General features: G+C 45.0%; 1 protein-coding gene across 1 annotated transcript in view; it reads right to left on the bottom strand.

The window, feature by feature from the left end:
* WDR47 (WD repeat domain 47) overlaps positions 1 to 12,046 on the bottom strand; it is a 2,078,858-nt gene that overhangs the window by 251,686 nt on the left and 1,815,126 nt on the right. The window contains exon 13 of the mRNA XM_044086053.1: positions 6,026 to 6,157. Coding sequence (XP_043941988.1) covers positions 6,026 to 6,157 — 132 coding nt within the window. The remainder of the gene's footprint in view (positions 1 to 6,025; positions 6,158 to 12,046) is intronic.

Raw genomic sequence — 12,046 nt, 5'->3', positions numbered from 1 at the left:
TTATGGTAAGGACATAACTTCTATATGTGATAGTGTTCAATCTCGCCGTTTGTTCTTACACATGGGTAGCGTCCCTAGCTCCTTGATCCTGAGGAACTCACGGGAGGACGTTCTTGAGCACAGTGGAACCAAAGGTTGCCCTGTCCCTAGAAACCTTGTCTACTTTATAATGAGAAATAAATGTATGTGGCTTAGACCAAGTAGCAGCCGCACAAATAGCGTCCAGAGGCAGGCGAGCTGCATGAGCCAAAGACGTAGACACTGACCTAGTGGAATGTCCTTTGGGTTTGTGTAGAAGGGGTTGATTTGAAGAATCGAGACATAGATTATACAATCCGTTAACCATTTAGAAAGAGTTCTTTGGTAACTGCAAGTCCTTTCCTGCTATCAGCAAAAGCCACAAAGAGTTGATCTGTTTTTCTATGATCTTTTGTTCTATCCAAATAAAATCTCAGTTGTCTATGAACATCCAATTTGTGTAACATATACTCCATTTTGTTGGAGTGGTTTTGAAGAAAGTGGGTAATTCAATGGACTGATTAATATTGTTAATAGAACACACTTTTGGAAGGAAGGATGAATTGGTTCAAGAGAAACTCTGTCAGAGTGAAAAATCAAATAAGGGTGCTTGATGGAGAGAGCCTGAAGTTCAGATACTGCCTAGCAGAAGTAATGGCTACCAGAAAGAGAGTTTTCCAGGACAAAAATTTTAATGGGCAAGAAGAGGCGGGTTCAAAAGGGGACAACATTAATTTAGATAACAATAAATTCAGACTCCAAGGTGACGTCGAGATCCGACCGGTGGTCTAATATGAAAAACTCCTTTTAAAAGGCTTTACAAAGTCTATGAGCCATAACAGGAGCTCCACATTCTTCCACATGGAAATTGAAATGGCAGCCAATTGAACTCTTAGAGTAGCAGGAGAAGCACCCTGATGAAATAAGTCCGTTAAGAACTCTAATATCTTATTCAAAGGAGCTATAAAGGATCCACATGGTGTGTATTGGCCCAGAATACAAATCGCTTCCATTTGCTAGTATATGTTTTAGTAGTGGAAGCTTTATGCGAAGCCACCAATATATCCTGGACTGCTGGTGACAAAAGATCAGACCTGGCTAAGTTGGGAATTGGAGCAGCCAAGCTGCCAGATGGAGTGACCGGAGCGCAGGATGGGGAACCCCTGACGAGTGAGTCAATAGATCTGGCTCTGGGTCCAGAATCCAGGGTCCCCGAATGCAGTGTATCTTCAGGAAGGGAAACCAAATTTGACGAGGCCAGAATGGAGCAATGAGGATTATCGTCCTGTGTAGGTTCCTGGCTTTCTGGAGAAACTTTGATATCAGAGGAAATGGAGGAAATGCGTACAGGAGTCCCGGGGGCCAAACGTAAACCAGTGCGTCCCTGGGGACTTCCCCTGGAGGGGGTAATAGGGCAAAGTAGCTCCTGCATTTGGCATTCATTGGAGACGCAAACAGGTCGCAGGAAGGCTGGCCCCACGTGCGAAATATCCTTTTCGCCACTGACTGTTTTAGAGACCACTCGTGCGGCAACAGAATTGCTCTGCTCAGCCTGTCGGCTATGACGTTGGATGACCCCGGGATGTGCGTTGCTATTAGAAAGCGACCCGTGGACTCCGCCCACTGCCAAATTCTCATGGCCTCTCTGCATAGTTGATAGGACTTGGTTCCCCTTGTTTGTTTATGTACCAGACTACAGACATGTTGTCCGTCTGAACTGCAATAGTCCCTAGAGGAAGAAGGGGAGCAAAGTGTTGCAACGCTAGAAACACTGCCCTCAACTCTAGAACATTGATGTGCAGATTGTACTCCAAATTGGTCCATTCGCCTTGGACTGTCTGTCCCTGAAAGATGCCCCCCCACCCTATCAGGGAAGCGTCCGTGGTTACCGTAACTGTGGGTGGGTAGCACAAACGGCCTCCTTGGAAAGGTTGCACGTTTGAAGCCACCAGTTTAGATCTGTTTTGCAAGTCTTTGTTATAAGAATCTCGTGTGTTAGAGGTAGTTGTTGAACGACCATTGAGCAAACAGTAGCCATTGTAGGACTCTCATGTGCAGCCTTCCCAGGGAATTGCAATAAGGGAGGCTGACATGAGGCCCAACACCTTCAGTACTAGTTTTGCAGGAGATTTCCTTGACAAGAGTAGAAGACGATGTGAGTCTGCAGTGATAATATCCTTTCTGGGGAAGCCTCAGAATCAACTGACGGTGTTTAACTCTGCTCCTATGAACAAGATATTTTGTGATGGCTGAAGTAAGGATTTTCCAAGTTTACGGAGATCCCTAGGTGAACACACAGTTGAAGAACAAAGTCTCTGGCCTGCAGTAGTTGACGCTGGTGGTGGCGAAAGGAGCCAGTCGTCCAGATACGGAAACACCTGGAATCCCTGGCGTCTCAAGTGAGACGCTACCACTGCCATGCATTTGGTGAAGACCCTGGGGGCTGAGGTCAGACCAAAGGGCAGGGCTCGAAATTGAAAGTGACTGGCTCCCAACCGGAAGCGCAAATGATCTCTGGATGCCCTGGCCATTTTGATGTGGTAGTATGCATCCTCTAGATCTATTGAGCACATCCACTCGTCCTTCTGTAAGAATGGAAGGATCGATTGAAGCGTGACCATTCGGAACTTTTCTTTCTTGACGAAAGTATTGAGGCAGCTTAGGTCTAGAATGGGCCTCCAGTCCCCTGTTTTCTTTGGAACTAAAAAGAACCTTGAGTAAGTCCCGAATCCTTGCTGGTCCGCTGGGACTGGTTGGATGACTCTTTTTTCTAGCAGCTTTGAAATTTCTAAAGCTGCTGGCTCTCGCAGATGGGGCGGTACATCTGGGAGTCTTTTCTTTGGAATGGGATAGGATAGGAAGGGTATGTTGTAACCTCTGGTAACTACGCTTTTTACCCACTTGTCTGTAGTTATATTTTGCCAGGCCTGAGGGTATAAAGCTAAGCGACCCCGACTGCCTCCAGAGCAGGACAGTCGGGCCTCCTCTCAGGAGTGCTGGAAAGGTTTACCAGGGAGTGTTTCCCTGTCACCTTGATGTTGCGGACCCCCTCTGCCGCCAGGGCGGCATCTTCCACCTCTGCCCCTCCTCTGCCTCTAGAGGGGCATCACCCTGTGTGCCTGAGAAAGACCCTTGGGGTTTTCGGAACCACATTTTCCCACCGCGTTGCCCTTTGGGGTACGGTCTGGTTGGGGTGGAAAAACGGACTCCGACAGCAGACAGAGTCTTTCCCTCTTGTTCACACCGGTAAGGGTCTCCTTTACCTTGGGGCCAAAAGAGTGGCACCGTCAAATGGGGCGTTTGTAAAGGAAGACTTGAAGGCTTCCGAAGGAGCATAGGCGCATCCAGGATTGTCTACGAAGAGCAATCGCTGAAGCTGCTGCCCTACTCGAACCTTCGGCTGCGTAGGAAATCAGCCTCATGGACAAGTTAACAATCGATGTTAGGGTATTAAGTTGCGCTGTCACTTTCTCTGAGACAGCTGCATCTGTAGCACCCTGGAGGGTATCTCCCAACTCTTTGACTAGATCCCTCTGCAGATGTGTAAAATGGGTCAAATAGTTCAGGGACCGCATGGAAAAAGCCGCTGAACTAAAAATGCGCTTCCCATATCTATCCATCGTCCTAGAATCTTTATTAGGCGGATGGACAGACGAAGAAGACTCCGACATCTCCTTTTTAGTGGCTGCTGCCACCACCATAGCATCTACTGGAACTCCTTTTGTAAGGTAGGACTTATCCTGAGGTGCTGTGATGTACTTGTTAGGTTTTCTTGGAACAGGTTCCACTGTGTCAGGAGTCTCCCACGCCCTTCGAGCAATTAGTTCCATAAGTTCGTCGAAGGGCGGAGTGACCCAGGAGGAGGAAGGGCGAGCACCAAATGCCTTCAGCAGAACTGACTCATCCTCAGAAGGGGGAAGGGACTGCCAGTCACCTCTCTGCTTCAGGATCTCCAAAATGTCTGAAAATGAGACATCTTCTGAAGGTGACTTAGGGGACCCCTCTGACTCATCTAAGTCAGTGTCAGATGTCAAGGATTCCTGTGGAGAATCCAAGTGTCTCCTCTTACACAATCTCTTCCTAGGGACTTCCTCGTGGGGAGCATCCGAAGAAGCCTCTGAGGAAGAGGGGGCACCCTCTAGGGGTGGCTGAGACACTGGTGCCCGACGCTTGGATGTGGCCGTGGGTGCAGATGAAGACAAAGGCCCTTTATGGGGAGGAGAAACCGCTTCCACTGATGTGGTTGTCTGGGTAGACAACACCTTCCTCATCAGGTCGAACGCTCCCGGGTCCCGCATCGAAGAGTCCCCCGGTTCCGAAGAAATGGGAAGAATCCCCGACACGGGCACCGAAGGCATCGACCCCGAGGACGGAGCTGAATCGATCCACGCCGAGGCCCCGAGGGGGAGAGTCGGAACCGAAACGTTGGTTCGACTCTCGGCCCCGGAACCAAGAACAGACCGTCGGCTCCGAGACTCCGGTACCGGGTCCGATGGAGTCGAGGTGAGGGGAACAGACCGAGAAAAAGACGGTTCTGGACCCGAGGGCTCCACAATCAGTAGATCAGCCTCTTCCGGCTCCAAAGACTGAATCGGTCTCGGAGGAGGAATGGATGGAGATACAGGAAGGCCTTCAAGTTTCGACACCAACTGGGTGGAAACCGAAATAAGTTTAGAGAGGGCCGAATGCTCCAACAACTTCTGCACCACACAATCCACATCGACATCCGAAAGTTTGGAGGAAGAACGGGTCGAAGGAACCGAAGACGGAGCCGACCTCAATATGGCCGAAGGAGGGAGCTCCATCACCGGTTCCAAGACTCGAGGCTCAGGAACCGATACCAGTTGAACACTCGGCCCCGAAGTCTGTGGAACCGGTGATCTAACCTTTGAAGAAGAGCTCGGAGCCGATGACTTAGGCTCCGACGTGTTCGATTCCTTAGAGGACTTCGATGCCTGGTCAGAAGCATCCAGAGCCTCTTGGAAAGCCGGTTTCAATAGACCTCTGTCCATTAGTTTCCTGCGCCTATCTGTCATGACCCTCCCACTAAAAGAGTGACAGATGGAGCAATCCTCTTGTAAGTGGAGAGGGCCAAGGCAGTAGACGCAGGAACTATGGTTGTCAGTGACCGACATTTTCTGGCCACACTGACAACGCTTGAAACCAGACTTTACCTTCTCAGACATTGTAGTATAAAAAGACAACTCCAGTAAAAAACAGTCAAATCCGAAAAAGGTTAGTCACAATCGAGTAAATTGTCAAATCCGGTAAATATTTGTCTCAACTATGGAAAGATATGAAGGGTGTAGGCCCCGATAACAAAAATACCGATAAATAAAGTTAACGGTACCAAAAAATTAACGGAACCACAACACAATCACACTTGTTAACACTGAAAAAATCAACTAGACTAGAATCCTGATAAAATACAACAATAAAAGTTATATCTTAGCTTAGAAACTCTCGAGCTAGCTCCCAACGATGCGAATGCAGCAGCGGCAAACTAGATCTGAGGTAAAGGCAGAGGGGGATTGTGGGTATTAGATTGTCTCGAGCTTCTTCTCGATGCAGAGCTTGCAAGAGGCCGGCACGGAGCCGAGGATCGGCTCCGAACCCATGTGTAAGAACAAACGGCGAGATTGAACACTATCACATTATCATTTTATGTAGGTTAAAACACATAAGGAATTACTACAGAGACAAAACTAGAGAAAATATCATTCACTGCTTTTAGAAAAGCTAGGGCAATTTTAATATGTACCCTCTGCAGGATTCAACAATTAAAGTGTTTAATTAATTAAACAAATTAAGTTGTTTTGGTTGTGCATACTCTTTTTCATGACTGTTCTGTTAATGCACATACCTTCTAACATAATGCACACTTTGTTTTTTTTTTTAATGAATAACAAATGCAACTGCCTTTGAATGACAGCTTACATTTCACTAGTGGAGCAAAATGAAGGATTAAACGAAAACAATAACATTAATGATGATTTAAATATTTTACCTGAACCATGAAAAGCAGTTCCAACAACTCGAACACAACTTGGTACCCGAAGATCCCAGAATCTCACAGTTTTGTCTTGTGAACCCGAGGCAATCATCCAACCACTCCATGTATAAAGTGCTAATATATGACCTGGTTATAAATACAAACACCAACAGTCGGTGAGAATACTTTTTGTGCTTCCAAGTGGAATGTAAATGAAAAATATTAACGTCCTGAAAAACTTAGACATCACAACATACTACTTAGTTACAGATGATGAATAACTCAAGAGAATCTACAATTTATATTAACAAAAGGAGGAGGCATCAAGAACAACATAATCTTACAAGCTAATGGCATTTATTAACTTAATAGGTTGATAGGTAGGGTACTAGGCTATCTGCCCGAAGGCATTTATAAGCCTAGCTGGAATGTGTTGGCTTTCGCTGCCCCCTTAGATTAGTCCCCTGTACCTCTGTCCAGCAGAGCCATTGAAGTGATCCCTGGAGTAAACTTTCTGTTTCCCATCCACCCGTCAAGGTTTCTCTTGAAGAGGGTTAGCAAGGAGCTCTGCCTAATCTTGAGTGGAATCTTGCTCCACAGCAGAGTTTTTTTTTTGAAGATTGTAGAATTATTGTTCTTAAAATGTTTTGTAATAATTTGGAGCTTTTCTCCCTGGGTCTCCTCTGAAAATGGACTTCTACCCAGTTAGACTTTCCTGCTAATCAAATGTCGATAAATAAATAACTGACATTGATTGCTGTGAAACAATCCTTACTACAGCTACCTGCCTAAGAATAAAAAAGTAAGAGACAACAAAGAAAAACACAGAAAAGTTGGCATAAAAAAGTACATATCTGGAATCCGTTGGTTTGGTTGATGGGGTTTGGTTGATATCTGTTTAACTGACTCCATTTGGTTGATTATACAGATAGCTGACAAGTATGCGACATGAACAACCCAAGATAAGGAATACTCCATTTCCCTGGGGATTGTACAATATCAGACCTAGTTTATACAAATTACTGGGGGGTTTTGGGGGCTACATACCCCTGCATGAGGGTTGGGGGGGGGGGGGGCTTGTGCCCCTGCAAAAAATGTTTTAAAATGACATATGCCGAGGTTCTTCCTCAGTGAATGCGTAGTACGTTGTTTTTGACATACCGTGCTTTACCTTCATGATGTTGACCTATGTGTTAGTCAACCGAATGAAGATAAATCAGCAGTGATTGAAGAACTATTTTTTGAAAAGACCAAAGACATTTAGGAAAAGAACTAAAAAAATGCATTCTTTAGTGGCTGGCCCCATGGCAGTGATGGATTAAGCCCTGACTATGACATAAATGTGATGACTAGCAACCCAGCTGCTGGTGGAGCCTCAAAGGTAGGGTGGGAGTGAGTTGTTGATGCCAGTGTGCCAACGCTAGGAGGAAAGAGGCAGTCCAGCTTGCTGCAGTGAGAACAAGTAGTAGAGCCAGAGGTCTATGGCATGCAGGCCAGGGGTGTGCGCTTAGATCTGTCAAATTATGTCTGAACGTGTGGTGGAATGTACAAGCTCAAAGGGGAAGGGACAGCAGGCTCTTATATCTGAAAGGCCTCACATCATCCAACAGATGAGATGCAAGAGTGAGAAAAACTAGAAATCTCAATTAATTGCTTTACTGTCTTACTTTGGGGTGACGAGGAAAAAATGGCCACAGTCATGGCAGGGGTTTTGTGGTTAGCAGACAAGGACAAGAAAAAGAACTGAATAAATAAATATATATTTCTATAAAATAAAACAAGAATATGACTAGACAACTAGAAAAGAAAACTGGAGTAAGCTGTCAGTTATCTGAAGTGGATAGAATGTCAAACATTAGATTAGCAAGAAAGTCTAACTGGGTAGAGGGTGGTTGGCGTAATGGTTAAGGTGCTTACCATGGAAACACAAGGTGCAGGGTTTGATTCTGCCAAGGGGTAATTGGCTAGGCATTAAAATGGCCCATAAGGGCAGTTAGCCTAGTAATAACTTATGAACCTTCCATGTGATCAGACTCTATAAAAACAGAAACAAACAAAAAAAAAAAAAACTTCAGCAACAGGAATAAAGTCAAACCGATTTGTACAGGCTTCCCCTTTTCCATATCACTTGCTCTTCTTGAATACTTGCTCTTCTTGAATACCTCTGTGGATTACCTCCAAACCACCCATTTTGTTACTTCAATTCATGGGTACACAAAACTCTCCATGAAAAAATATTTTTTTGTATTCAGTGTGTTCCTGTACACCTTCCTTCACCCATATTCATTCTTCTTTAAGGTTAACACATTCAAATCTCCTTGACACAGTCTTTTTTATCAATATCATATCCCCTGGTCTCTTCTGGTCTGTAGGAGAAAAAGGACATCTTCTATAATTTCTGGTCATAATGTTTTCCCTCCACTTCACACATCCTTCTGTAGGCCTTCATCAGAACTTGGTCCAGCAGATGGATGTCACCCCTCTCTTTCTAGATGGATAGGAGACAAGATGGGGCAGACTAGATTTATTAATAATCCACAGAAAAGCAAATGCAGGCCAAGGGACTCCACAAAGAAGAAGCGAGAAATCCACTTTAATTATACAGCAGTAAAAGGTTAGCGCTTTCATCCCTGAAACAAACTAAGAACTTCATCAGACAAATAAAAAATGTTCCAACAGCTTTTTAAATCTTGTGAACTAAACTGCATGTGTAGTGACATCACAAACCACACCTCTAAACTCAACTAAATCACACCCCTGGTTCATGACATGTATACAGCCTTGCTTAAGAAAAATACCTGAATGAATGACTTGAGTACAAAATGTAATGTATAAGATAACATATCAAACATTTTAAAATTGTAAACAAATATAAACACTGAATAGTCACTGTTAAAATGCACATCTAATAGGCAAAAATAAGTAAAAAAGCATATTTTTTTTCTGTTAAAAACTTAGTGCAAAATACTTGTAAAATACTTATAAAATCAAGTATTTACACAAAAGTAACTTGTATATATGTGAAAATGTATATGAAAATCAGGTGTCATCTATTCAAGGCTTTTAATTTTAAAACACTTGAAATAGAAACAGCCCCATTCAACCCAGGCCAAACCTTGGCATTTAAACACAACTGCCATATCAATTCTTGTCTTTCCAGTAGCAGTGGGCATGCACCCCCCTCCCCGCCCCGTTGTTCACTGCTACACTGTCCAACACTATAAATTTAGAAGTTATGTACATACCATAACGTTCCATGTTAGTTGTCTTCTCTCGCCTTCTTTCTTGCTGGATGGGTTGACTCGGCACTTGCAAAGCTCGAGAACTCGTTTTACCAGCTCGAGGCAACCCTATATCCCATGATGCAAGGCGTGACTACCTCAGATCTCGTTTGGTAGCTAGAAGAAAACCCTGCCAAAAAATACTTCTTCCCAAGGAAGAAGATACTAAAAGTAGGAGAAACTAGGCCAATGGCCACTAACAGTAATGACTCTTCCTACTGTGAACTCTTGGAGAGAGTGACAACACCCCCAACAAAAGGAAGGTACAACCTCAAGATCAGTCCAGGCCAGGGGGAAGGAGGGAGGGACGCAAGAAAGAAGGCGAGAGAAGACAACTAACATGGAACGTTATGGTATGTACATAACTTCTAAATGTTAAGTTGTCAAACTAGCCTTCATTCTTGCTGGATGGGACCGCGTCCCTAGCACCTCTATCCTGGGTGGCTCAATGGAACAGACTCTTGAGAACTGTGGAACCAAACCTAGCCCTGTCCCTGGAGGCCAAGTCCAATTTGTAATGAGAGACAAAGGTGTGAGGAGTGGCCCAAGTGGCTGCTGCACAAATGGTGTCAATAGGTAGCCTATCCTGAAAAGCTGTGGATGTGGATAGGCTCCTGGTAGAATGTGCTTTTGGTTTTAAGGACAGTTGCTTGCCTCTAAGATGATAAACATAAGAAATGATAGAAGACAGCCATCTGGATAAGGTCACTTTAGAGACTGGGAGACCTCTTCTATTCTCTGCATAAGAAAGGAATAGTTGATCAGATTTTCTGAATTGTTTAGTTCTGTCCAAATAATATCTGAGTTGACAATGGACATCTAAGCAATGAAGTTTTTGTTCAGTTTTGTCTGAATAATTAGGGAAAAAAACTGGCAAATCAATAGATTGGTTAAGATTCGTCTGGGAAGCAACTTTGGGCAAAAAAGATGGATTAGGTCTTAAAGATACCCTATCTTTGTGAAAAACCAAGAAAGGGGAACGGACACAAAGGGCCTGAAGTTCAGAAACCCTTCTAGCTGAACAGCCACCAAGAAAATTGTTTTCCAGGAAAGAAACTTTAAGGAGCATGTAGCAGCCGGTTCGAAGGGGGGTAGAATCAAGGATGCCAGCATTAAGTTCAAATCCCACTGCAGAGGGGGATCTCTGATTGGAGGCTTCAGGAGAAATATACCTCTGAGAAAGGCTTTGCAAAGTCTGTGGGACATTATGTTTTGATCTGCTAAACCAACATGAAAATTAGAGATTGCTGCCAATTGGACTTTAACTGTAGAAGCAGAAGACCCTGATTGAAAAATCTCTGCTAAAAAATCCAGAACTGAATGCACTGGAGCAGTAAAGGGATCTAAGTGTTTAGACTTTGCCCAGAAAGAAAAGCGTTTCCACTTACTAGCATAAATCTTTCTGGTGGAGGACTTAAGAGAAGCTACTATGATATCCCTAACGGGGTTAGAGATCATAGGAAGCCTGGCTAAGGAAGGAAGTGGAGCAACCAAGCAGTTAGGTTGAGAGAACGAATGGCCTGGTGCGGTTGACCCGACTGGTGGGTCAGAAGGTCTGGAACTGGGTCCAGATGCCAAGGCTGCGCCAGGAGATGACAATGCAGGGACGGAAACCAAATTTGTCAAGGCCAGTAAGGGGGCAATGAGGATCAACTTGGCTCTCAATACGGTAGCTTTCTGAATAACTTGTGGTATCAGTGGAAAAGGAGGAAAGGCATAGAGAAGTCCCCGGGCCAATCCTGGGTTAGAGAGTCTCTCGGGGAATGGCCTGGTAGAGGAAAAAGGGTGAAGAAGTCCGGGCATTTGCTGTTTTGGGGTGTAGCAAAAAGGTCGCAGGAAGGGAAGCCCCACTTCTGAAATATCTCGTCCACTACCGATTGCTTGAGAGACCACTCGTGTGGCATGAGAATAGCTCTGCTCAGTCTGTCCGCTAAGAGGTTGGATCTCCCGGGGATATGCGTTGCTATCAGAAACCGATGAGAGGAGATCGCCCATTGCCAAAGTCTGAGAGCTTCTTGACACAGTGGGTAGGACCTGGTGCCGCCCTGCTTGTTGATATACCAGACTACAGACATGTTGTCCGTCTGAACTGCAATAGTCCCTAAGGGAAGAAAGTCGTTGAGGGCTTGCAACGTTAAAAGCACTGCTCTCATCTCTAGGACATTTATGTGCAGATGGTATTCTATGGGTTGCCAAGTCCCATGGACCATCCTGCCCTGATAATGCCCCCCCACCCGATCAGAGAGGCATCCGTAGTGACTGTGGCAACCGGAACTGGGGGAAGAAACAGTCGGCCCTGATGGAGCAGAGGAGAAGACATCCACCAGGTTAGATGACTCTTGCACGACTGCGTGACAAAAATCTCATGACTCATGGGGAGTTGCTGGAATGACCATTGAGCGAACAACATCCACTGCAGAAGACGCATGTGGAAGCGGGCCAATGGCAGAAGAACAATGGCCGCAGCCATAAGACCCAGAACCTTCAGGACAAATTTGGCTCTGATCTTCTTGCTGAGTAAAATGATCCGAACATACTTCTGAATGTCCAGAATTCTTCGTTCTGTGAGTCTGGCTGACATGCTGACAGTGTCTAATTCTGCGCCTATAAAGGTAATAGATTGGCAAGGCGACAGAGAAGATTTTTCGAAATTTATTGAAATCCCCAATTGCTTGCAGGTTTGCAGAGTGTGGTCTCTGGCCTTGAGAAGTTGATGCCTGGTGGTGGCGGAGAGGAGCCAGTCGTCTAGATACGG

This window comes from Protopterus annectens, chromosome 10.part0 (assembly GCF_019279795.1).
Source record: "Protopterus annectens isolate FY-2018-M chromosome 10.part0, PAN1.0, whole genome shotgun sequence".
Lineage (NCBI taxonomy): Eukaryota > Metazoa > Chordata > Ceratodontiformes > Protopteridae > Protopterus > Protopterus annectens.
This window is presented reverse-complemented; position numbering and strand designations above follow the sequence as displayed.